The sequence below is a fragment of the Colletes gigas genome, unplaced genomic scaffold (genome assembly GCF_013123115.1).
Source record: "Colletes gigas isolate AHSC1104 unplaced genomic scaffold, ASM1312311v1 Colletes_gigas_Sc00011, whole genome shotgun sequence".
Classification (NCBI taxonomy): Eukaryota; Metazoa; Arthropoda; class Insecta; order Hymenoptera; family Colletidae; genus Colletes; species Colletes gigas.
Window position 1 is genome coordinate 8,189,130 of NW_025106640.1, and position 26,048 is coordinate 8,215,177.

Consider the following 26,048-nt stretch of genomic DNA (forward strand, 5'->3'; position numbering starts at 1 on the left):
TTCCTCGAAATTGTTTACGTAGTTAGCACAAAGTTGCCAAAAGTAGCGATATCATTTGGCCTTATGTCACTGAGCTCCATAGCTGAGCGAACAATCAAAACCGCAGCACGTGTCGCTTATACGAACGAGTTGGACTTACGATTAGACGTAAATTTTGAGCTATTCGAGCGTCAAAATAAACTTAGATAATTTTGAATTATACACGCTTATAGTCACCGGTTACTTTGAGAAGAATATACTTTTTACCAAAGCGTGAGGCTCAATTTTCTGATGTATTTTTTCAGATAGTACCTTCCTTTTTCCTAAATATGTTTCACGGTTTTGTAAATGGTCAAGTAATTGTTATCGTAAATGGTGGATCCCCTAATAGCATGGCTTACAATATTCCTTAGTAGTAGTAGGGAGTATAAGACGTAGTAGAAAAAATGTGGTAGGGGAACACAAAGTTCACAGAAGAGTGAAAAACCAGGAGCTTGAAAAGAGCGGGAAGATCGCAATTAGGTTTTTTCTAGCAATCCTGTCTTTCACTCTTCTCGCCGAACGAACAGTTTATCTAACGATGAGTCTCAATGTATTCGCAAGTATAAGAGTGTTTAGATAGTTTATAATAACGTAAAATGAATGAAGAATCTTTATGCATCCCTTGAGCTTTCCATTCTGATTTCTGAAAGCTATGGAATGCAATAGTGAAACAAGTGTCGACAAGCTTATTGTTTTGGCCACTAGTCGAATATTCTTTATAATTTATCTAACGCCATCTAGCGTTTTATCACTGTGGTAACTACAAGTTTATTGAGAAAGGTGGGGATGTATTTGCGTGGTCGTGCCGTCAGCCGTATTCCCCTCAAACGAAACGTATTAATATCTCTGATTGTTCACACGAAAAAGTGACTGAGTATTTTTGACGAGGAAGACAGACTTTTTTTGTTTAGTTGGACTGTATACATGTACGCGTGACGACCGATATCCTTCATCTATCCTTCTCAACTGTTTTGTGTTATTCATCGTCGTTCTTTATTTACTTCTAATGCGTTGTTTTACAATAAGTAAGCGTAGACACGCATGTGGATAAAGTTCACTATAAATATGTAGAGATTCAAAATTGCGCAGGTGTTATCTGTGTGTATTAAGTCAGAGCAAGTTGAAGGAGTGAAGGTACTACGTGATACGTAAAAGAAACGTTTACACGACATTCGTAAAGGTGTATAGGTAAATTGCTGTCGAGGAGGACTGAGTTTCGAACAAAGTCGAACAGTTCCGAAAATGGCGGCCAAGAGTGGAGGTAACGACGAATGGTCATCAATAATGAAACCAATATTAGCGGTTTCGCAGGGATCGTTTGACAAGACTGAGATAATCGAATTGGCAAAGAGTATTGTGAAAAGGTAAGAATAATATCGCTTGTCGAAAAGACATTTTTTCGCGGAAATTTTGATGTTTCCAAGAAACGTACATTCATCAGTGACAGCCCTGAAACGAACGATCATTAATTTAAACGGTTTCTCGATTGATTTTGCTTTACGTTCTCATTGCATTTTTAGTGAAAATAAATTTGTCTCCCACGAGGAACAATACGAAACATTTTATACGGCCGTAGCAGCCCTTTCGGCGGATTACCTGAGCGGTTGCGCTAGTACCTGTAAGTTTAATTTTTTCGCACCTGCTGCACAATACCATTCTTCGATTATTTGATGCGGTCTTTGATTTCATTCTTTGTGTGTTACAGTTTCTAAAAATCAAGTATCGATAGTTTGTCAAGCGTGCAGAGTCTTACTGCGTCGTCTCGTAGAAAAATTGTCTCAGCATAGAGTACAACTGGGCGATGGCACTCCTACTGTATTCAGTACAAAACAATTGTTGCTTCCAATTCGTGCTCTTTGCATTGGACAATCTTTCCTTTCATCTGCTGAAGAAGTAGCTTTAATAGCTACTATAAAAAATTCTAAAATACCTTCTTATATTAAATTACCACCATCCGGAAATGAAAAAGATGCTTCCCAGTCCTCTAAAGATTCTGTACGAATTCGGGGGGATTTATCCAGTGGTATTCTAGAACAATTGACTATGCCCCTACAAGACTTTACATTATCTATGCCTCTCATTGTTGACAACTCTAACGACGGATCCAGTAAAACTACAAACGACGGCACTAGTAATGAAGTTTGCTTCGACACAAAGGTTAGTGTATAAATATCATTTTGCCTAGAATATTGTATTACTATTAGCAACGTAAAGAATAATTTTGTTGAATATACTGTTTTATTTTACAGACTACGTTTGTTGCAAATAATATAAATATCCTTAGAAATATGGGTGCCGGTGACACCCTCTTGGATATGTGTTTGAACCTATCTTATTTATCGCGATATACTCGCAAATATCACGCATATTTGAACAAGAAGGGTTTCAGTTTACCAGGAAATGCTTCGGAAGCACACACTGTACGTCATAGTCTGCATTCTGTGGCAAGCGATATTAACGTTGTGCACAATGTAATGTCCTTACCTTTATTGGAACCCTTAACGCCGACAAAATTGGAAAAGTTGTCCGCATTGACCATGTCTTGCCTGTATTGTTCGATCGTGTATGCAACCGCGTCCAGTATCGTTGGTATAACGAATGCCGTGTCGCCGAAATGTAGTACAAATGCTTCTGCCGGAACTCAAACCAGTCAGAGCGTCAAAAATACAGAAGAGGAATACGATGCCTTAGCTATTACAGTCGTCGAGAGGAGTTTGGAAATATTTGGACTAGTTTCGAACGTGATTAAAAACAGCACGCGAGCAGGCGGTCATGTAAGAAACTTTACGCAAAGACTGTGTTTCGCTGATTTTCGTACGAGTAATTTACTAATTATACGTAACAGATTTTGCAAAATCATTTGCTCATTGGAGTATGGCTGTTAGTAGCTGGCTTGCAAGCTCAACTCTCGGTGAGCAGTGTCAGCGCGGCGGATAAAGGAAAAGAAGAAAAAGGAAAATCGCCGAGCAAAGCACGCGATGGAACGGCTCGTGTCAATCTCATGAAAGTGTAAGACATTTGCTTCCTCGCGATATATTATATTTTGAGTTTGCATCTTCTATTGTGGTGTTAGCAGTCGATTAGAACGAGAAGAAAATTTTTATATATTTGGATTTCAGCCAGCAAGGTTTCGGTGTATTGTCTGTAGCCTTAGCTTCTCACGCCCTCACGTTAATGAGTGCTCTTTTAGAAGATGTATCGGTCGAAGCAGTTACCGATTATACAGTTCCTCCTGATCCGGCACCTTTAGATATATTGGCCACTGCTAGTGCGCTTCAGAGAGCTGTGACTTTCCTCCAAGCTGTACCGCTTAATCATCTCTTGTTTTACTTGGCTACGATCAGTTATAGAAAGGTCAATAGCAATTCGCAAATTTCATTGATCGTTTTGTAACGAGCTTTCGTTTTCTAATTCCTTTATAAATACATTGCAGGCCTGTACCTTGAAAAGAGTGCAAAAACATCCTTTTGAGGGTGATGCTTTAAGTCAATCTGATTCCACGACGTATTACGAAGATCTGCTGAGCTGTTCGGATAACTCTATCGACGAAGGTAAGATATTTATGCTTGTACGTATTATGCAAAATAGAAACACTGTCTTTTACTTTTATGATTGGCATTGTGTTTTAACGAGATGATTAATAGAATAAACGCGTCTTCTCGCTATACAGAAAAAACTGTTCTGTCGATAGAGGAGGACAGCGAACCTATATTGGGTTTATGGTTCGAAGAAACTATCGCTCCGTCTGATGGGTCACCCGCAAACGGTGCAAAAGAACCTAGCAACGAAACCAGCGTCGAACGTACAATGACCACTATCGTTCCTGATAATCGCGAACCTCACGGCGTAAGAAACCTTTGTTTTTTTCGTGCCTTCTATCCTTTCCTTCTACATTTACGAATGTAGAAATGAGAATATAATAGAACAGTTGGATTCTTCTTTTATTACAGTACATTTCGTTGGCCACTAAAATTTTTCAATTTATGAATCAACATTTAATCGGCAGCAGAAGTTCGTACGTGCGTGAATACGTGGTAAATGGCCTGGTCGAACAACAAATGGTCATATTAGCAGCGATAATCAGAGATTTAGATCACGAGACAGCTAGAACGGAAACCGGTAATTCTGAATTCATCTAAAAATTTATCGATGGTTACGCGAATGATCGATAATATCATTGTCTTGTATTCGCTGTGTTTTAGGTACCATCTCGGTATTCTACGGTGCTACGTTGGGCACAATGTATTCCGAGTTCTCTCAAGCCTTGAGTCGTTACACTCACAATTTACTGGCTCGAAATACATTGAGCGAAAGTTTACAAAACACGCTTCTTCATCACTTAGGAGTAAATCCTTGGTCCGGTACCGAAGGCACAACCCCTTGCACGTGGCCGCTCCAGGTGTACCCGAGGACCTTGAGCGTGTTAGCGCAAGTGTGTATTATTTTAGAGTATTCGTTTTTTTTAATTTCTTTTTTCGCTGTTACTGATGCGCAGCGTTATTGTCGGTAGGTACTTTTATTGAAACCTCAATCGGAAAAAGAAGCCGCTTGCATAAGTATATGGCATCGTTTAGTAACGACTATGGTAGAAAATGTATGCAATCCACCTTCCACGTTCGAAGCGGAAAATGAAGGTATAAACATAATTCTGTAACATTTCTTTCTCTTTACGACCTCTGGATTAAGTTCTCATAGAGAAATTTTTTATAGACTTAAACGTGGAACACGCTCAATTAGTTTTGATACTATTCCACTCTCTGAATTTGATGCAAAAGAAATCGGTACTGCTTGTGACCGGTAGCGGTGCGGTACGTTGTAGCGAAGCAGTCAAAACTCCAATGAAGGATTCCCAGTTACTGCACTTATCGCGTTTGTTATTATTGCTCGAATATATGATGAAACACCTATATGACGCGCCTCCTGCGTTACTCGAACAAGTAAGCGAATTATATAATTTATTCGTTGATCGTCACTATCATGATAGAAAGCATTTGATGTTATTTCCCGTTCACTTCATTACACCATGTTTATTCACATTATTCTTTACATCGTCACATTTTTCCTTTTTTTTTTTACACGTTATTCTAAATATTATACCGAATAACATGAAAATATCAAATGCAAAAGCAATGTTGAGTTCGTGCATGAACGAGACACAAGATAACAGGGCCACCGAATCGACAGGCACGTTTGAGTGGTAGTAAGAGTCTTGTACATTTTTCCCCGCCGTATGATTCCAAATTTTCATATTCTCAACGCGCGAGAAACAATTTACTGACAATATTTTGGATAATTACGGCATGCAGGTTCAATGGAATCTATTTTCGGCTACCAGTTTGGTTTGCGACGCGAAAGACGGCAACAAACAAACTGCTCGTGTTTTTACACCGTGGACGGACATCGAGGACAACTATCGTAAATTCGGCACGCAAGACGAGTTTTCAATGAAGCCCAGATTCTACAATCTTTCTACCACGGATTTCAATAATCAAGATACTCGAAAGTTGGATGGATTGGTTGGTATCGCGTTTGAATTCTCTGGAAATGAATTCGTCTCGGTTCTAGAATGTTTTTCGCGGATACAATCAGCGGAATCACCTACTTTACAGGCATGCAATTTCATTCTGGGCGCGCCGGATAAGATGAAATACCCGCTGTTGGTCGACGCGTTAATAGACATTTTGAACGTGTTGAATCAAACGGATATGCAGAAGAAAGTGGGGACCGACGGCAAAGACAAAACGCCCACATTTACAGGCCTGTGCGCTATTCGATACTGCTTTTCCATATGTTGGCGGTATGTATCGTATTGATAAGGACTATCGAAGAAATAATTATCAAATTGATTCGTCCATTCAGGTTTATTTGTAAAATCTATTCACAGACTATTGTTAATGTTACCGCCCTCTACACCTTATATGGATAAATTGGCTCTCGGTGAAGAAATCCCTGCTGGGCCGATGCTACTTCATTCCCTGATTTGGGGGCCCAGAGCCGCGTACAAAACTTTCACCAGCTGGATGAAGGTAAACACCATCGATTACGATCGTAGCATTGACAGATCTTTTTAAACGTATTACATTTATGTAAAATCTTTATTGTTCTGCAGGACTGCTTGGTCAGGCAGGGAATGTATACCCAATACGCGGAGAATCTTCTGAAAACGGTATCGTCCACCGTCAATTCCGTCAAGTACGACGTTACAGTTGCCAAAAATTGTATTACTGCCTTAAAACCGGACATGAGTTTCAGCGACAAAGTAATGCCAAAAAGTGCTTTGCCAAAGCTCAGTTCTTTGTGCATTTTGGCTGCGGTTGTTGGAAAGTTACAAGTCCTTTTCGACGAAAGTATATCGAAGAGTCAGAACGAGAATATTGAAAATTCGAAGTAAGTTGAATCGATCGACGTAACAGTCATTAATCGAGAATAAGATTTGCCCAGCCCCGACGATACACTAAGCAATCGTAAACGTTTTTAGGAGCTCGCAGAGTTCGGAATCCGGTGGCACGAATGCGACCAAAATGATCGTCAGTATTCTTCCTCGTGTTCTCTCGCTGACCGAGTCCATTTTAGCCTCGTGTCGATCGAGTATACTTCACGAAATGCTCGAATCCTTCGAACAAGATACCAAATACGGTGTACGAGATTTCTCGATACTCGAGGACGTTGTTGCTATGGCAGGCGCGAATTGGGCGACCGAAGCATCTCTGATCACATTTTTACCAAACTCCGTAAAGTCGATCCTCGATAAATGGAAATCCATCGGTGTTGCTCATATTCCTTGGGTGAGTATAAACATTACAGCTTTTTGTTTATTTCTTTTTATTTTTCTTAAATTTCTTACGCTTTTTAATCTCTTACTTTAACATTAGAACACATATGCGAACGACATCATACCAGCGGAAAGTTACATTTTGGCAACTGTGAACCATCACGTGAGTTCGCTGTCCGAATATCCGACGTTCTCCATTAATCCATCCTTGAAGAATTTACTGCACAGCTTGGTCGCTTTTATGGTGGAGTATGTCACGTAAGTTGCAATCCCGTGTCTGTCCTTCGTTCGTTCATGTTCCTTCGTTGCGTATCAACTAAGTGTAAGATAGGGTTTCTCGTTAGTCCAGCCACAGCGCCGGAAAATTCGGACGTGCGTTCGCAAGCATTGGACATTCTCGTCGCATTGTCTATGGATGCTCGCACGGACTATCTTCGAGATATGGCGAGCAAAACCTTGACAAAACTGCTGGGAGACAACGACAATGAAACGCTACAACTGCGAGAACATCTCTATATTTTACGTCACACGTACAATTTGATAATCGAGTATACGAACGATGTCCAAGATCCTGTGAAGTGAGTATTTGTAGGCTACAGTTTCTAGAAGAGAAACATAATTCTATATAAAAGTATAAGAATGTCTGATGTAACAATTTCACGGTTATACATTTCAGCATAACCGTGGATGAGAAGATCTTAAAACGGTCTATCAAATACTGGGAACAACTACTGGACAAGCCAGTCGGATGCAAGGCCTTGGACTTATTTTTCGCGCCAAATACCGACAGATCTCTTGTTTCCATTTTATTGTGCGTAACGTCCCCGCAAACATCTCGCCAATTTTCCACTCACGTTTTACGCTTTTTCAACATGCTATTTGAAACAGGTATAGTACATTCACAACAATTTTTTTAGAGATACAAATAATTAAATGATATTGTATCTTTTGTATATAGCGGAAAAAGGAAGCGATGCGTCGCTGGAACGTCTTTGCGGATCTGTAACGAATCTGACGCACGTGGAAACGGAAAAATTACAAACCTGGTTGAAACAAGTCATTTTAGGAGCAACGAGTATTTCACCGAGCGCATCATCTACAAACGTGCAAACACCCACGATAGTAACAGCGAATGCGTAAGTATACGTCTACGTAGTGAATATTTTTCTCTGGATATCTAGTCTGATTACATTTTACTCGACTCTGGATATAACTAATGAAAAGTGTGGAACGATAGGTTGGTTGCCGTTGCTGGTACGACTGAAGATACGCAGAAATTGGACGACGTTAATAATGCACCAAACAATGAACAAGTTCAATGGGCAATTTTGTTGTCGGACGGTTCCGTAAGTAACAACCAGTCTGCAAGTATCACCGACGATCAACAGCAGCAGCAACAGCAACAGCAGCAGCAGCAACTTCAACAACAACATTCGATGCACGAAAATAGTCGACTTTTGCGAGCTCTCACGAATTATATAGTTAAAGAAAAAAGGTAAAGCTTTTCTACTTTCTTCAAACACTCTGCATATTGTGCGATGTTGTTTTTCATGTAATTTCTTATTTCACAAATATCGTATAGCGGTGTGGACGAAGGTGTACCAGTTACGATTTTACAAGCCCTCATACCATTAGCTTATCACATTCTCTCTCCCGCGATCGAGGGTAACGGTTTCCCTGAATTGATGAACGTTATGTCCACTTTGGCCGACGCCGGTTCCGAGAAAGGACACACTTTGCTATTCAAAGCCGCGATCGAATGGATCGAGCTATGGTAACGTTTCAGTGTCCCTGTGACACCATATTTTTTTAACTTTCATTTTGAACAATTAAACGAGATGTATTCGTTCTTGTATAGCAAGGAACAATTGACGAGCAAATATCTTCAGAATTTGGACAAACCGTTGGCATTCGTCGAAGCTGGTTGCTGCATATTGAACTACATAGCGGATGTAATAAGCGCGGTGTGTCCTCGATCCATCCATTCTCAAGATCGAGCGACTAGTCCCCCTTGGGAAGGTACTACACCGATCAACGACGTAAACGATAGCGATTGGGTCGATGAAATTCCGCACGAAGACGAAGACAGCGCCGCTGAGGACTCCGACGAGGACAATCTTTGCAATAAACTTTGCACCTTCCTCGTTACTCACAAGGAGTTCATGAATCAACATTGGTATCACTGTCACACCTGCCATATGGTGGACGGTGTCGGTGTTTGTACGGTGTGTGCTCGCGTATGTCATCGCGAGCACGACGTCACTTACGCGAAATACGGAAACTTCTTTTGCGACTGCGGTGCCAAAGAAGATGGATCTTGTCAAGCCTTGATCAAACGCAGCCTCCAAGCATCGGAACACCAGAATAATGTCGGTGGTGTCACCGGGACTGGAAGCACGAGCGCGTCGGCCAGCGGTTCGACCGGTGGCATCGGTTCAAGCTATAGCAACGCACACGGAACATCTCTTGAGAACCGAGATCTGCTGCTCGCGAGCAGCTTGCGTCGACGAACTTCCAGCCCCTTGTACTTTTACGACAAACAGGAGAGACAAGGACGCGAGAAACAGAGACACACGCATTTGGCGAAACAACTGGAGGGATCGAAAGACTGGATACACAGTTATCTTTGGAAAAGTGGTTTGGTATCGTCGTTGGTGGATCTAACGCGTCCGCTGGTACCCGCCGTGGACGCATCTTGCAGAAAGAATTCGGCAGTCGGTTGTCACGCGCGTGCGCAAGCCGCGCTTAAACGATTACACACGATCGATAAGAAATTCGAGTATACCGATCAACTGATGCTTCCTACATTGGGCTCGCAAGAGGGTGCGTTCGAAAATGTACGAATGAATTATTCGGGAGATCAGGGACAAACCATCAGACAGTTATTATCCGCTCACATGATTCACCGTGTTGCGATGTGTTGCCTGTCATCGCCGCACGGCAAAAGACAACACCTGGCGGTCTCGCACGAGAAAGGAAAAATAACGGTGCTGCAATTAAGCGCGTTGCTAAAACAGGCCGATTCGTCCAAACGAAAATTGACTTTAACAAGACTCGCTTCTGCACCGGTACCATTTGTCGTGCTATCGGTAACCGGTAACCATTGGAACGAAGACTTCCTGGCAGTCTGTGGTTTCAAAGATTGCCACGTGTTAACTTTCAATACCTCGGGAACAGTATCCGATCATTTGGTGTTGTACCCTCAGCTGGAAAGCGGTAATTTCATCATAAAAGCAATATGGCTGCCTGGATCTCAAACTCGTTTGGCATTGGTCACCGCAGACTTTGTGAAAATCTATGACCTTGGGAAAGACCCGCTTTTCCCTCAATATTATTTCCTCCTGCCGATCGGGAAGATCAGGGACTGTACGTTCATGTGCGCGGAGGATGGTAATTTTTATCTACTGATTATGTCCTCGTCCGGGTATATTTACGGCCAAAGGATGGACGAGGAAAGTTTGGCGGTACACGGATCTTTCTACGTGACCAATACTCTGAAAGTGTATCACCCGGAAATAAAGGATAACGGCCAGGTTGGCGGCGACGGTGTGTCGATTTATTATTCGCACGTTTTGCAATTGCTCTTCTTCAGTTACGCGTGCGGTAAAAGTTTCATCGCGCCTCTGAAGAACATGGATCTCGATGTGACGGTCGTGTTTCAAATCAACCTCGCCGGCAATAAAAGTTTCAACGGAAACAAATCTAACAACAATCAACCGCAACCGCTGTGTCAATGGAGCGAAGTACCGAATCATCCTGGACTGATCTGCTCGGTATTACAGACAAGCAATAACCCTGTGATATTGATGATCAAGCCTGATACGATAATGATTCAGGAAATTAAAGTTATTCCCGCCAAGGCTAAAATAATGGATATGGTCGCGATAAGGCATCCAAGCTCGAACGCCGAGCACCGGACTACCTTGATACTGTTGTGCGAGGACGGAAGTCTGAGAATTTATATGGCGGGGATGGAGCAAACCGAATACTGGATGTCACCCACGGTTCAACCAATAGGCACGATGGCCGTGGTCAAACCCACGCGAAAGAAGAAAGCAACGAAAACTGGAAAACCGTCCGGTTCCGTTGTATTCCCTATCGACTTTTTCGAGCATTGTCAAGTGATGAACGATGTTGAATTCGGTGGCAATGATTTGCTACAAATTTACAATGTCGCGCAAATCAAACATAGGCTGAACACCCCTGGAATGTACGTTGTTTCCATAAAAGCAATGGGATTCAACGTCGAAGTTACCAACAATGACCCTGTTCTTGTTATAACGGGTATCAGAGTATTGCTCGGAAGTCAGGATGTTAAAAGAGCTCCGGTTAACCTCAAGGTATCTATAACAAACGAATGTTGCCTTTGAATTTCCTTTATTTACGCAAAATTATGTTATTGTTTGCTCGTTTCTGTCGCACGGTATCTCAGGTATTCGGCAGAACTATTTATACAACGGTCTTGAACAAAAGTCGCTGGTTTGATGTTCCCTTGACTCGAGAAGAGAGTCTTCAAGCTGACAAGAAGTTAACTATCATTTTCGGGCCCTCCCAAGATCACGAGGGTATCGTTATGGTGGATTCTATTAAGATGTACGTATCACCATTGCACGATATTAATATCTCTATGTTTTAATACCCTGACGTGTAAAAATTTTTATGTCTTCGCGCATTCAGATACGGTAAAACGAAAGATGCCTTTGGTTGGCCCGAAGAAATAGAAGATACACCAGTGACTGGTCAATCGACATCTGCACCAGTAACAACGATAAATAGCGATACAGACAATGCTCTCGCTACGCCTGCTCCACTGTCCTCTGTCGATAGGTATGTAAAGAATAATGATTAAAACGTATTCAAATTCTGTCTTGAAATATAGTAAATTCGTTTATCGTGTAAAACGAAATCTTTTATCGTTGCACAATGCTTTAGCTCCACGAAGGACAATTCCCTTAATATCGAAAGGTAAGAAGAACTTGAATACGATTAGGTTTTGATAATTTGGAGCGATAGGAGACATCTAATAATTTACTATACGAACGATAATCGTACTATTCGAAGTGTTGTTTTATATCGTAGAATGATCGCAGGCATCCTGGAAGTTCTAGAATTGTCGTTCAGTGTATCGTCGAACGATGAAAATAAACAGCCGTTGAAAAGCACGGCTATCGAAAAGGCATCGAGATTACTGATACTACCGACTCCGCCATCGGTACAGATGCATACAACTGCGCTCCTGGCATCTCTGCATCAATCCAAACAGGGATATCATCTTCACAATGTAAGCTAACTGTACTATATTTTGTAAAAAGAATAAAACGGTCTCCTGATTAAAAAAAAGTAAAACAACTATGTTTCTAGGACCACGTACTGTTATCACACGTACTGTCGTCTTTAAAATCGATGAGAGAGATAACCGATCCACGAGATATAGACGCGGAAAACTTTTACAGACTGGTGCTTATCGTTCGAAGCATTTCCGTTTCGCGACCGCAAAATCTTGCCAACTTTACCGAACAGTACACGAATAAACTGATAGATGAGGCCGATGGTAAGACGAATAGCTTTTCGTTTTTTGAAACACTCTTTTTAACAGCCTGTATTTATTGTTTGATATTTAGTACCAATTTTGGAAAAAGATCGACTAAATGCTGCTAATCAGACGCGTGAAAATGCGGACGAAAGTCACCAACAGCATCTGGTCATGCAACTTATGGAAGTGTTGTGGTCCTTGCATATGGCTTATCCGAAAAACATGGCTCTTGCGCCGGTAGTTGTTCCGGGTCTAACCCATGCCGAGGGAACGATTCACGCAATGGTGGAAATAATTCACGCATTCGCAACCTGCGACGTTGAGAAGAACGTTCCTTTAGCCGCGAAACTGTACCTTCAAATGCTGCTTTCGTCGGACACGACGATCAGTTTCGGCGCTAAACAGGCAATAATTCGTGTGCTCAGGCCAAGGTGTAAAAGAAGGAGGGTTTATATACCGAGTCCCCCTAACTGTAGCACTCCAGGTAAGAAAAATTATCAACGGCGACGATCGATTGGTTTAAATTTTTCGAGATGGTTAATCGCGTTTTATGTTTGAACGTGTAGGTGCAATCGTGGACTCGGAAGAAAAGTCAACATCGTCGGAGCAACTGCATCGGGATATCACAACGGCGGCAACATCGGCCACATCGACGATAGATCAAGAGATGGAACGAATACCTGACATCGAACCAATCAGGCTGGAGATCGATTCACTGGATGTTATGCTCGCGACAAACAGCAATCAAGGTTCCAGCAGTGGTTCAATGACCGGTGCAGCAACGTCGTCCATCGCTACGACCAGCAGCAATTGTACCGGTGGCTCCAGTTCCGTCACCGATAGCAGCAGCGGACCATCGACAAGAGGAACAGTAAACTCGTTGGAAACATTACTAGGTGCTGGAAATTTCCCGCAAATACTGGACGTACCGCCTGATACCGATGACGAGGCAATGGTGGAACTAGCGATCGCGCTGAGTTTGGAAGATCACGAGGGAGGGGGTGGCGCTGAATTGCAAGCACTGCGGCAAGGATTCCAACAAAGCTTGTCGAACTTGCAAGGACTGGAGAGCCTTCAGAATTTGACTGGACCGGCGTTACAGAGCTTGCAAGCGTTAGCGGCCCAAGGATTGGTTCAAGTTCAGCGAACCAATCAGGTAAACGTACTAATTTTTCTGCTGGATGCGCTACTGTTGAATGAAATCTTATCGAGATGTACATAATGTTTGCGTTTACGCGGAATCGTTCAGGGTCAGGAAGGCGGGGGACATTATTCGGATACGACTGCATCCGCCGGTGGGTCGGACGACGAGGGATCGACTGCTGCTACCGACGGGAGCACGCTGAGGACGTCCCCGGCGGAACAAGTGAGTTTGCTCCACTCCTAGCTTTCCCGACTCGTACTCGAGGCTGTTTGGCGATTACTTTCACTACTCTCTGCTCTTGTTGCTATTTACTCAGAATAAGAGAAAAAAAACAGCGAGAGAAGGGGAAAGGGAGAACCATGAAAAATTGTATCAGGTCGTAGTAACGTTATGGGACACATTTTATGTTAGGGTCGTAGTGGTGGTAGCAAGGGTAGCGAGAGCAGTGGAAGCGAGAGCGGAGGAAGTGCCGTAGACAGCATGATGGGGGAACATAATGTATCGGGAAGGAGCTCCGTGTACGGAGACAACGTTCCCGATTCTGTACCTCCGATCGGAGGAAATGGAGTCAGTCAAGTGCCACGTTCGGAAACTAATTCCGTGGGTCTTCACGCGACTTTAACCGTAAGTGTTATCGTCATCGTCATCGTCATCGTCATCGTCATCGTCATCGTCGTTGCCATCGTTGCCATCGTTGTCGTCCGCCGTTACCGTTGCCGCATCGTTACTTGCTTACCTTCTTCTTACCTTGATGACGGTAGACTGTCGATACTCGGTACGGCGCGTAACTATAGTTATGCATCGTATCGTATTGCACCAATTTGCGCACAGAAGTTCTTGGTCGAAATTGTTTTTGACTTTTTTCTATCTCGACCTCCGACTCCCCTTTCCGCTCATAATGTTCCAATTTATTAAAAACTAATTCCTATAAAATGAGTAAAATTTAATTCCTAAAGCAATTAAAATTTTACATGTACACTGTCGCTCATAAATATTAGGACAGTTGGCTGAAACGTTGTTAATCTTTGGATTGTTATAACTCCAATAATCTTCAATATTGCGGACGTAGACAATGGGTACCCAGGCTTCGATCAATGCAAAAGATAATAGTACTGCTTGGTATTTATATACATATGTAAACCGAAATTTTCCTTCTCACGGATCGTCTGTCTCTTCTAAACATATTCAACACTAATTACAACTGTTGCTCTTAACGTACGCCACATATTAGTGATATTTATCGATTTGTATCAAGTTGTGTCCAAGTCTCATATCTAACAAGAAGCGCATCACTTGTACAATTACCCGAAACTGACTTAAGTAAGTTGCTATATTTGTTTCATCATCTATAATTGTAAACGTCTAAAACGAAAGTTCACCAGAGGTGATCCATACCGTGTACTCTCCATATTTTCTTCTTTCCTCTCATTGTATTTTTTTTAGTGAAACTAAATTGTACAAAAGCTAAATCATTCTGTTAGGTCGCCGAACAAGAAGAGAACACGGAACAGGAACGCGCTGCTGAGCAAGAGAATGATACGACGAGCTGCGAAGTCACCGCGAAACTACACACCGTGCGACTGTTACTGCTCGACAAGCTCATGCAGTTTGTGCCAAATCTGATGAACGTACCCGGAGTTTTGGCCGTTCCACTGTTGCAGGTATGTTTTTATTTTTTTACAAAATGTTCTTTTTAACATTTTTCTCCTTTACCTTAATATTCATTTCAGGTTCTGTTAATGTTAACGTCAGACTTGGACGGGCAAGAGGAGAAAGACAGAGCTTGCGTCGAACGATTGCTTCAAATATTGGTGAAAGAATTGGAAATAGATAAACCAGACACGACTAATATATGTCAACGTACTAACAAGAGAGAGGTTCATTTGGTCATCATGCGTTTACTGAGTGAGTGTCGAGTTTAATAATGCGACAAACACGCGTAGACAATATTGTTTCAATGTTATTCTTATTTTTTTTGTTTCTTTTTTTTTGTTTTTTCTTTGTTTAGGCGTATTAATGTCCCGTTTGAAACACACTGCTAAGACTCAAACAGAGAATTCAAATTTCGTTTCTCAAACGGTAGCTACGATACTTGGTAAAGCAGGAATAATCGACTATTGTTTGACGTTGTTGAAAGCGTTATTGGAGTATTGGAAAACGTAAGTTCGCCTCATGCGTGTCTGTATTACAGATAGAATATTATGCTAACTCGTACTACATCTCATAGGACATTGACTGAAGAAACAGGAACTGCCCTCGGCGGTCAGCTGCTCAAGGAACACTTTTCAACTTCTCCGCCGGATATGTCACCATTCTTTTTGCGGCAGTACGTTAAAGGGCATGCCGGTGACGTGTTCGAACCGTATCCACAGTTACTGACGGAAATAGTACTACGGTTGCCATACCAAGTACACAAATATTCCGAAAGTGCAGCAGCCCAACCTGCTTTCGAACAACCGTGGTATTTCTATCTTTGCGAATATATGATGTCTTATCAAACACCGGTCGTTAGACGTCACGTGCGCAAGTTACTTCTCTTCATTTGTGGTAATAAAGAAAAGTACAGACAGCTGCGCGATTTACACGCTTTGATCTCGCACGCTCAGGTAAAGTTGTTGCTGTCGTATTGCATATAAATGGAGAAGAACTTTTGTTGAAATATAGTACATTAAATAAATAAATTTTCATTTGTTAGTCGGTGCAACAGTGCTGCGCCACTGGCGGGTTTGAGCCCCATCAAACGCGTCCACACTCCATCAACCTACCGTATGATTCGTTGGTAGAATTGATCGAACATTTAAAATGCTGCGTCGAAATTGCTACTAGCCGTACTGGAAATTGGCAGCGGTTCTGCTTGAAGCAGAACACTGTGTTATCCTATTTGTTTACTATATCAACGCTTTTGGACGAAGGCGTCAGTCCTACGGTGCTACAGCTTTTACAATGCGCTATATGTTCGAGCAATAAGTCGAAGGATACAAAGGATACCAAAACCAAGGTAAGTCTCTTTTGGTAAACTGCAGTGCAGCGATAGTCACCGATTCGCTTACTTTCCGTGTAGGAATCAAAATCCGCAACTATAGGAGCGACAAAGGAGAGACGAGAACGCGAAAAGTCCGAAGATTCTGATACGGAAGCCAAATTCGAGGAAACTCAATGCTTAGCGTTAGTTGAACAAATTCAGAAACAAGTGTCGCCAAGCTTGTTGACAAAATTCATTCAAGCTTTCTTACTTGAAACCAACAACACCAATGTCCGTTGGCAAGCACACTCTCTTGTACTGGCTATTTACAAGTAAGCAACTTTGCAAATAACACTGCTCAACATGAATGTTAATTTGGAACTTTATTAAGAGCATCTTGTGCCAAATCTGTCTCTTTGTAGGAATTGTGGCCCGGCTGATCAAGAAGTTCTACTGGACTTGATGTGGCGACTATGGCCCCTGTTACCTGCTTACGGTCGAAAGGCTGCACAATTCGTAGATTTACTCGGTTACTTTTCTTTAAAGACACCTCACGCTGGTAAAAAGATGCACTCTTACATGGAACAAGCAGTCCTGGTATTACGCGCGCAAAATCAGTTGCTCGCGCGTCATCCGAACGCTAATCTGTATGCGAATCTCGCGCAATTCGTCGAATTGGACGGCTATTATTTAGAGAGCGAGCCTTGCTTGGTCTGCAGTAATCCCGAAGTTCCGATGTCGACGATCAAGCTTTCTTCGATCAAGGTTGATTCCAAGTTTACGACGACCACGCAAATCGTGAAATTAGTTGGAAGTCATACGATCGGTCGAATCACGCTGCGGATAGGCGATCTAAAGAAGACGAAAATGGTGCGCACGATCAATATATATTACAACAATCGATCGGTTCAGGCGGTGGTCGAATTGAAAAACAGACCCGCCATGTGGCACAAAGCGAAGAAGATTACGCTGGCTCAAGGTCAAATTGAGATCAAAATGGAGTTCCCCCTTCCGATCGTCGCTTGCAATCTGATGATCGAATACGCGGATTTCTACGAGAACATTCAAGCGTCTTCCGAGACTCTGCAATGTCCACGGTGTTCCGCGAGCGTGCCTGCGAATCCAGGCGTTTGCGCCAATTGCGGAGAAAACGTGTTCCAGTGTCACAAATGTCGAGCGATTAATTACGACGAGAAAGATCCGTTCCTCTGTCACGCATGTGGCTTCTGTAAATACGCGAAATTCGACTACACGCTCACCGGAAGACCGTGTTGCGCCGTCGATCCGATTGAGAGCGACGACGATCGAAAGAAAACGGTGGCAACGATCAATGCATTGCTCGAGAAGGCTGACAGAGTGTACAAAACTCTTATTTCGAACAAGCCAACGTTAGAGATGTTACTGGTTCAAATATCGGAGCATCGCGTGTTGGAGGACGGCACCGGTACCGCCGCCATTCAAGTGTCGAGCGGAAGCACGCAAGTCAACAGAGCTATACAACTCTTGGCTCAGAGATACTGTGGCGAATGTAAAACATCTTTCGAAGAACTGAGCAAGATTATACAGAGAGTTTTAGCCTGTCGACGAGAGCTCGTGGCTTACGATCGCCAACAGCGAGGTCAGACCGTCGCCGTCGGTTCTGCATCAACGGACACAGCCACGCCTACCGTCGCCACGGAAGAATCGTCGCAAGAGGCGACACAACCAATCGAGATCGTAGCTGCCGCGACACCGCAAACGGTTGGCCGTTGCTACGGCTGTGCAACCGCTGCTACGGAACACTGTCTGACTCTGCTACGCTCCCTTGCTACCAACCAAATCGCCAAAGAAGTTCTGTGCAAACAGGGACTGATTCAAGAACTGGTCGAACACAATTTACGTAAAGGTACGGTACAGATGCAGGAGGAGGTCAGACAGTTGCTCTGCCTTGTTACCAAAGACAATTCGCAATCTACCAAAGAACTTTGCTCTCTGTTGACTGGACGTATCACTTTGACGCTTCGTGGACGCGTGCCCACGTCGGATCTGTCTCTGGCAGTGCGTCACGAAATGGCGCTGTTAGCCGCTCTCGTACAAAAGGAAGATTCTTGCTGGGAACAAAAGCTACGATGTGTCATGAAGTTGTTCTTGATGGCTTGCAAGGAATCGAAAAGCCCTGTCGTTATGGAGAACATCATTCTGCCGTGTCTAAAGATACTGCAAGGTCTCGTGAAGCCGGATCAACCGGTCTCTAAAAAGAACAAAGACAAATCTATCGAGACTCTGGCGACCGTGCAACCACCCGAAGGTAGTATAACTATCGATGTAAACAAATGGCTGAACGGAGATCTCAAGCATTCGTATTCGGAATGGATTCGTCGTATGCCGAGTAAGAAAATCGAACCACCCGCTGGCGGCAAACCGCTGAAGAAGGAAGAGACTCGTGTACTCTATCTAATGGAGAAATATGGGCACAGATGGCGCAATCGATGCGCGAGACAGCAAGGCATTCAACCGTTGAAATTGGCCGACGGTGCTTGGTTGAAGGAAGTTCTGTTCAATCCAAGTTCGCGACTCGCGCGGCAGGTTGCTTGCAACATGATAGAGAGTCTTTGTCAAGGCACGGAACGCAAGAAGGAGGTACTGGTACTGCTCACGTGTTACTTAGAAGAATTGCGCTCGGCCGGCGAGAGCAGCACCGAGTTCCTCACATTGTACCAAAGTTTAATCAGACAACCGCCTTGGAAACAATTTTTAGCGGTGCAGGGCGTTATGACCTTGCTCGCGGATCTCTTGACCAGAGAGATCGAAGAGCTCCATCGTTTGGAGGAGACCACCTTGACCAGCGATTTGGCGCAAGGTTACTCGCTGAAGATGCTGACGGAACTAATGGCGTCGTTCCTCGAGCATGAGAACATCAAGCAACAGTATAAAGGTCGATTGGTAGGAGCTGTCCTTAACGGTTATCTTTCCCTCAGAAGGCTGGTCGTTCAACGAACCAGGCTCATCGACGATACTCAGGAGAAATTGTTGGAACTTCTCGAGGAGATGACCACAGGCACCGAAGAGGAGACCAAAGCGTTCATGGCGATCTGTGTCGAAACTGTACAGAAATATAGCCTCGAAGATGTGCGCACGCCGGTGTTCATCTTCGAAAGACTCTGCTCGATCATCTATCCGGAGGAGAACGATGTCGGGGAATTCTTTCTGACCCTCGAGAAAGATTCGCAGCAGGAAGATTTCCTTCAAGGCAGAATGGTGGGGAATCCATACAGCAGCTTGGAACCCGGATTGGGACCAGTGATGCGAGACGTTAAAAATAAAATTTGTCAGGACTGCGAATTGGTCACGTTGTTGGAGGATGACAACGGTATGGAACTGTTGGTCAACAACAAGATCATCAGCCTCGATCTGCCGGTGAAAGAAGTCTACAAGAAAATCTGGGTGTTGGAAGGCGGAGATTGCGACGCGATGCGCGTAGTGTATCGAGTACGAGGACTGCTTGGAGACGCGACAGAAGAGTTCGTCGAAAGCTTAAACGCAAGTACCGAGCAGGAAGTGAACAACGAAGAAGTCTACAAAATGGCGAACGTTTTGGCGGATTGCGGCGGCCTCCGAGTAATGTTGAACAGATTGGCCGCCATACAGGACGTGAATCGAGCTCGACCGCTCCTACAAGTTCTCCTTAAACTGTTCCGACTATCGGTTAAAGTCAAAAAGAACCAAGAAGTCCTAAGTAAGCCCGAGTTAGGAGCGGTTACGGTGTTCCTCGACGTTCTGCAACGTTGTCTCGCGACCGAGTCGGAGAATTCACAGGCACAAATCACGGAACAGCTGTTGGACATCATAGAAACAATTTTAACGCACGCAGCCTCGCAACCGTTGTTCAGTTTCGAAGCTTTCTCGCGTACCCTAGGTGGACCTGACCACGTAAAAGCGCTACTTTCTTGTACCCAAACCACGGCAGTCAGACAGAGCAACAACGTATTGGCGCATCTCGCTCGTGTACTGGCTGCGCTCACATATGGCAATCAAGAGAAAATGGCTCTTCTCTGCGATTACTTTAAACCTGTACTAAATTTTTATAAATTCGACTTCGAGCACACAACGGAGGACGAGCAGAAGCTCGAATTGTTTTGCATTCTCACACAAGCCATCGAACGTAACGCCATTGGAAATACCTTAAAAGATTATATCATAAGTATGGGAATTGTAAAAGACGCTTTCGAATATATAACAGTGCACGCGCCTTGCGTAAAACCCACGTTGTTGCGAACGGATAGCGACGAGTTGAAGGACTTTATATCCAAGCCTGCGCTCAAATACATTCTGCGATTTCTTACTGGCCTAGCAACCGATCACGAGCCGACTCAGCTGACAGTGTCGCAAGTTACCATCAGTATAATACACAGACTGGAACAAGTATCTTCGGACGAGCATGTCGGTTCGTTGGCAGAGAATTTGTTGGAGGCGTTATGTACAAACAAACGCGTGGCCGAGTTGATCGACGAGGCTCGACAGCACACGCGCAGCGAGAAGAAACGCTTGGCAATGGCGATGCGAGAAAGACAGCTCGGCGCGTTAGGCATGCAGACGAACGACAAGGGCCAGGTGATGGCCAGTGGAACGATCCTTCAACAAATGGAAGATCTGGGTGATGAGACGGGACTGGTCTGCGTTATCTGCCGCGAAGGATACAAATTTAAACCAAACATGGTAAGGATCGTAACTTTGAATTTAATTGTAAATCTGTGGGGTCTCCCTCATCTGTATCAGCTGCTAACGACGAACGTTCATTTGTTCACAGGTTTTGGGCATTTACACATTCACGAAACGCTGCAACGTAGAAGAATTTGAAACGAAGCAAAGAAAAACAGTAGGCTACACGACTGTTACACATTTCAACGTTGTTCACGTCGATTGCCATATGTCGGCTATAATATTAGCACGAGCCAGGGACGAATGGGAGAGCGCAGCGTTGCAAAATGCAAACACCAAATGCAACGGGCTCTTGCCTTTGTGGGGTCCTCAAGTTCCAGAGTCTGCTTTCGCCAGTTGCTTAGCGAGACACAATACCTATTTGCAAGAGTGTACCAGTCATCGCGACATATCTTACGCTTCGACTGTTCACGACTTGAAATTGTTATTATTACGATTTGCTCAGGAAAAAAGTTTTCACGAAGATACGGGGGGAGGAGGACCTCAATCGAATATGCACATGGTTCCTTATCTGATTCACATGGCCCTTTACGTAATCAATACGTATGTAAATTAATTCGAGTATGCGGTGCTCTCTTTCGAAATGATCAGCTTATTTTATTGTGTATTTTTCTAGCACGCGATCGGCCACGCGAGAAGACAAAGCGCTGACCGGATTTTTGCGAACACCTCCCGGTCCCAATTGGCTCGAAAGTTGTTACGACGCCGAAGGACCGTTTTATCAATGCACCATTTCTCTTCTGCTTCTTACGCCGGCCCGCTGGAACATGAACAGGCTCGCTCTTTTGAACAGATTAATCGTTCTTGCTCACCAACGATACGTCTCGCCTTCAGCCGCCACGAAGACAATTGTCGACATTACCGTCAAGGATTATGCGATATACAAAAGCGCCTTAATCTTCTTTGGACTAGTTAACTGTATTTATGCTAATTTTTTCAAGGTACGTTTCTCTAATTGAATATTAATTAGCTTGGTTCTATCTTTTAAGACGTTAGCTTCTTTCTTCGTTCTTTCTTTTTTTAGAAAGTGAACGTATTGTCGGATGATCAGTGGCCTTCGGTTTTGGCCGAATACATTAGGCACAACGACGAAGCCATGCTGAAAGCCTCGGAACGTGTGCTTGCTACTTATCGCGACGAATTGTTACTCTGTACGTCTTTCGAAGAATTCTGTGACGTCATCGGTAAGCGAAAAAAGGTTAATGTGAAAAATAGTTTTACAAATGTTTAAACTCTAATTTGATTTTCGTTCCAGACTTGGAGGAAATAGTGAATCCTTCCACGTATATAAATGAGATTCTGCGAGGTCTCGGTTAGAGAAAAAAAAAAGGTATATTAAAGAATACGAAATACGAATACGGTTGATAAAAAAAAACAAACTCTTTTACATAAATATTATAACATAGCAGTTTTCCTCGAACACCTGAATTTCGTTCCTTTTATTTTTGTTGTTCTTTGCTTCGTACTTGTTGTCCGCTCGCGTCTACCCTTAGTTCTTTCGAAGAGTGTATGAAGATTCGTCTGGTAAATCACACCGGTCATCTTGTCGATTAATATAGGTAATTATAATCAATATACTCGCTTTGTAAATCGCGAGTTAACTTTTGCTTTCGATAGGGAAGAAATTCATTTATTCACTGTACCGCGCGTGTTATACGATTCTGTAATTGTACGTTAAAAAAAATCTGTGCTTTAATAAAATACAAAATATCAATTTGCAGTTTTTACTTCGACCCAAAGTTTCTGTTCGATCGCATTTGACCTTCGATCAACCCTTCAACTATGTTGAGCTAAATGACAAAAATTAATCAATAGCAATCGCAGCATTCTTTAATCATAAATAAAAAACTGCAAATTCACGATACGTTATTTCAGGTACGAAAATATATATTTTATTCTCGATTTGTTTACATAACTGCATGTTACAAGCATTCGTTTTGATTCGCTTGATTCCTTATTCTTTTTATTTTTTTTTTTTTAATACATGTTAACTGTTTAATAATATCTCTACGCACTGTTTTATTTTGGACTATACACGAAAAACTATATACGTGTTTTTATAAGTGGCGCATAGATGCAAGAATAAAGTGACTAACTATACGATAAATATCAAAAATGAGGAAATTGTTCATCTAAGCATATAACTTTGCCATTTACATTTTATGCTTGTGCCCTTTTATCTTTTAAACCATTAGTTCAAGCGTTGCTGTTCTCTAACATGGTCTACTCAGCTTAATGGATTTTAATTAGAATCCTATGTAGATTAGATTGTGCGCGCACTCGTGTATGGCGTTTGAAGTTGCATTTTCCGAATTAACGTTCGGTACCACATCCAGAGCTCTACGCTTATGAAACTGAAATTCCACTTTCCACGGTAACACGGAAGACGAATCGACCGTCGAAATTACAAATAGTGCTGCGATCGAGAATTAAGAAAGCCTCGGAGACAAAAAAAAAAAAAAGAGAGTGTGTATTCAACAAGTGCAAAAGCACCTTGAAAGTTTCAATAAAACCATCCATAACCGACGTGTCCCTTCTACGTGTCGCTTTTCCATAATTTGATAGTTTTGTCATTTTCAAGAGCGGCCGAAGCTATAATGTTATCCGTTGGGTGGCACGTTGTGCATAGTACGACATCTGCGAAACAAAAAAAAAATTGCAATTAATATACCACCAAAGTGTTAACTGTAGTTCAATTGCTGTACCTGTATGTCCTTGCAGTTTCTGCACGATCTCTTTGGTCTGCAAATTCCAAATATATACCATATTGTCCTCCGAACCCGAAACGATCCACTACGAATATAATAAAATTGAATAATTTACAGAATGCGTACAGCAGCTTTCACAGAAAACGCAGTAGAGCTACATACCTTTCCTCCCGTGACGGAAAAATTTGCGAATATACAGTACTTTTCGTTTTTATGGCCAGTGTACGTTTTTAAGCATTTTCCTTTGCTGTAGTCCCAAAGTTTTAACGTGTTATCTAATGTTGCAGCTAAAATGTATTTTCCATTTGGTGAAAATTTTACGAAAGATACTGGAGGATTATCATCGTCTATCAAAGTTTTTAAGCACTGGCCTGATGCTGTGTCCCAAATTCGACTATATAATCGTGTATCGTATAATTACATATACATGATACATCCACATGTCCATGTAAAATTAAAAATCATGTGCTTACCACAATCCGTCGTAACTACTAGACACGATCAACGATCCATCCCTGTTAAAATGTACCGCGCTTACGGGATCCGAATGAGCGGGTAACGTTTTTAAACATTTTCCGGTCCTTACGTCCCATATTCGAACGCTTTCGTCGAACTAATAATATACGTCGTATCAATATTTTAGGCAAACGTACTTTTAAAAGATTTATGCGCACAAACTTCTTTTTACGTGAACACGTAAGCTACCTTTTTGTGATATTATAATTTATCGCACGTTTTTAAAGATTCTCTATATTTTTACTTATTAACTCTGTCCATGATGATACACCTTGCTACTCTGTACAATATATATAAAACATTATTTTACATTTTATTTTTTTACCTTTTTACTGATTTTCCTTTTGCATTAGAAAATATAGTTTCCGATTGTTGCGACGTTAGGTACGTTTACGTGTACAGTAATTTAGAAGCTTGCATACTCGGCAATACATGAAGCTGTATATACACAAGGATGTTTAAAAAAATACTTACAGAGCCAGAAACTATAAGATTCGACTGTGGATTAAAATTACAACAGAAAACATAATTACTATGACCCTTCAATGTTTTTAAACATTTCCCCTGGAAGCAAGAAAGACAAAAAATATGTTAGCAATTTTATTAGTCCCCGATCAATGTATTGCCGGATGGAAACTTACGGAACTTAATTCCCAAATTTTTAAAGTTTTGTCATCAGATGCAGATACCAATAGTCTACTATCACTAGACCATGCTACATCTGAGATACCAAGCTTATGGCCAGATATGGTTTTCTCAAACTTTCCATCGTAGGATCCCCATATCTTTATTAATTTGTCAGCAGCTAGAAAGACAAAAACAACCCCTGTTAATTTAACTTAATTATTACAAAGCATAAAGTAACATTTAAATTGAAAAAATTGTTATTTACAAGAACTTGCAAGCCACTCTCCATTAGGACTAAATTTCACGGAAGAAACTGCTTTAGTATGACCTGCTAATGTATATTTCAGAGTATAATTTGGTTTCTGAAAAAAAAATGGGAAATACAGTTAGTTTAATGATGATGGAATGCGAAGGAAAAATAATACTAACCAGTGTGGAACTGCTTTTTGTTCCAGTGGCAGGAGGTGCAGTTGCGGTATTATTGACGGATGACTGATGCCCTGGTGAAGGTCCAAGTGGTACCATTTTCGGATGAGTTTCGATCACAATATATCAACGATTTACGGAATATTAACCGATATGTGCATATGAATGAATGTTACGGTAGATTACACTTAGAAACACTGACGATTCTCAGTGCATTTGCCATTCGAACCTCGTTTAAAGATCCAAAAGAAATTTCTAACTTCACGTTAAAACGACAAATTGTTGTTAGTTTATTCGTTTAAAATGAATATATCATATCACATCTTAAACTCGTGACATATCCAAAAATCCTTAGCAAAATTATGTTTTCGTTCTCTTCGAGTCGCTAACGCACATGTGATCGAGGAACCGTTTTGTTGACTATTGCTACCTACCGAGCGTTAAATCACGAAATCGTAGTTCATAAAACTTCCAAACTTCGACGTATTCTATGCTCCTTTATGTAATGTACGTTTTCGTCTCTATTTGTCTATGCCTATATCAAGAAAATAATTTTCTCATGCGTGAAAACTTTTTAACTATTTACAGGCAAGTACCAACTCAGGTACTTCATACATACGTACAGTATGTACGTAATAAAA

At 42.2% G+C, this 26,048-nt stretch overlaps 2 protein-coding genes across 5 annotated transcripts; one reads left to right on the forward strand and one right to left on the reverse strand.

Annotated features, from left to right (window-relative positions):
* Window positions 1–848: 848 nt before the first annotated feature.
* LOC122398523 (protein purity of essence) lies at window positions 849–25,560 on the forward strand. Of its 4 annotated transcripts, none has more exons than XM_043398464.1 (45): window positions 849–1,385; window positions 1,542–1,639; window positions 1,727–2,178; window positions 2,271–2,795; window positions 2,867–3,030; window positions 3,141–3,375; window positions 3,455–3,572; window positions 3,692–3,867; window positions 3,972–4,140; window positions 4,224–4,453; window positions 4,532–4,655; window positions 4,732–4,958; window positions 5,328–5,537; window positions 5,631–5,818; window positions 5,906–6,047; window positions 6,131–6,408; window positions 6,500–6,806; window positions 6,894–7,051; window positions 7,138–7,371; window positions 7,470–7,681; window positions 7,752–7,929; window positions 8,031–8,288; window positions 8,376–8,567; window positions 8,652–11,133; window positions 11,226–11,386; window positions 11,471–11,620; window positions 11,726–11,758; window positions 11,873–12,074; window positions 12,155–12,344; window positions 12,415–12,810; window positions 12,893–13,482; window positions 13,576–13,692; window positions 13,882–14,094; window positions 14,952–15,131; window positions 15,201–15,375; window positions 15,479–15,629; window positions 15,698–16,076; window positions 16,166–16,468; window positions 16,532–16,764; window positions 16,855–21,127; window positions 21,219–21,673; window positions 21,747–22,071; window positions 22,155–22,314; window positions 22,386–22,460; window positions 25,437–25,560. In XM_043398464.1, the coding sequence occupies exons 1-44, from the start codon at window positions 1,264–1,266 to the stop codon at window positions 22,445–22,447; spliced, it is 16,227 nt and encodes a 5,408-aa protein (XP_043254399.1). In that variant the 5' UTR covers window positions 849–1,263; the 3' UTR covers window positions 22,448–22,460; window positions 25,437–25,560. The 4 variants fall into 4 exon arrangements, with proteins under 4 accessions (XP_043254399.1, XP_043254398.1, XP_043254401.1 ...); XM_043398463.1 differs by lacking the exon at window positions 25,437–25,560 and having other exon boundaries at window positions 849–1,046; window positions 1,111–1,385; window positions 22,386–22,495; XM_043398466.1 differs by lacking the exon at window positions 25,437–25,560 and having other exon boundaries at window positions 3,713–3,867; window positions 22,386–22,495.
* LOC122398524 (protein will die slowly) lies at window positions 23,053–25,546 on the reverse strand. Its single transcript, XM_043398468.1, has 8 exons — window positions 25,411–25,546; window positions 25,247–25,343; window positions 24,996–25,159; window positions 24,829–24,918; window positions 24,312–24,451; window positions 24,001–24,232; window positions 23,836–23,923; window positions 23,053–23,767 (listed from the first exon to the last, which is right to left on the reverse strand). The coding sequence occupies exons 1-8, from the start codon at window positions 25,504–25,506 to the stop codon at window positions 23,667–23,669; spliced, it is 1,008 nt and encodes a 335-aa protein (XP_043254403.1). The 5' UTR covers window positions 25,507–25,546; the 3' UTR covers window positions 23,053–23,666.
* Window positions 25,561–26,048: the final 488 nt, after the last annotated feature.

Excerpts from the sequence above, each read along its gene's own strand:
- LOC122398523 (XM_043398464.1), top strand. The coding sequence starts at position 1,264 with ATGGCGGCCAAGAGTGGAGGTAACGACGAATGGTCATCAATAATGAAA. Across the intron at positions 7,930-8,030 it reads ACGATAGTAACAGCGAATGC|GTTGGTTGCCGTTGCTGGTA; the intron begins GTAAGTATACGT and ends GTGGAACGATAG. Across the intron at positions 13,693-13,881 it reads GGACGTCCCCGGCGGAACAA|GGTCGTAGTGGTGGTAGCAA; the intron begins GTGAGTTTGCTC and ends ATTTTATGTTAG.
- LOC122398524 (XM_043398468.1), bottom strand. The coding sequence starts at position 25,506 with ATGGTACCACTTGGACCTTCACCAGGGCATCAGTCATCCGTCAATAAT. Across the intron at positions 24,452-24,828 it reads ATCTTATAGTTTCTGGCTCT|TTCGACGAAAGCGTTCGAAT; the intron begins GTAAGTATTTTT and ends GTATATTATTAG. Across the intron at positions 23,768-23,835 it reads GAAACTGCAAGGACATACAG|ATGTCGTACTATGCACAACG; the intron begins GTACAGCAATTG and ends TTTGTTTCGCAG.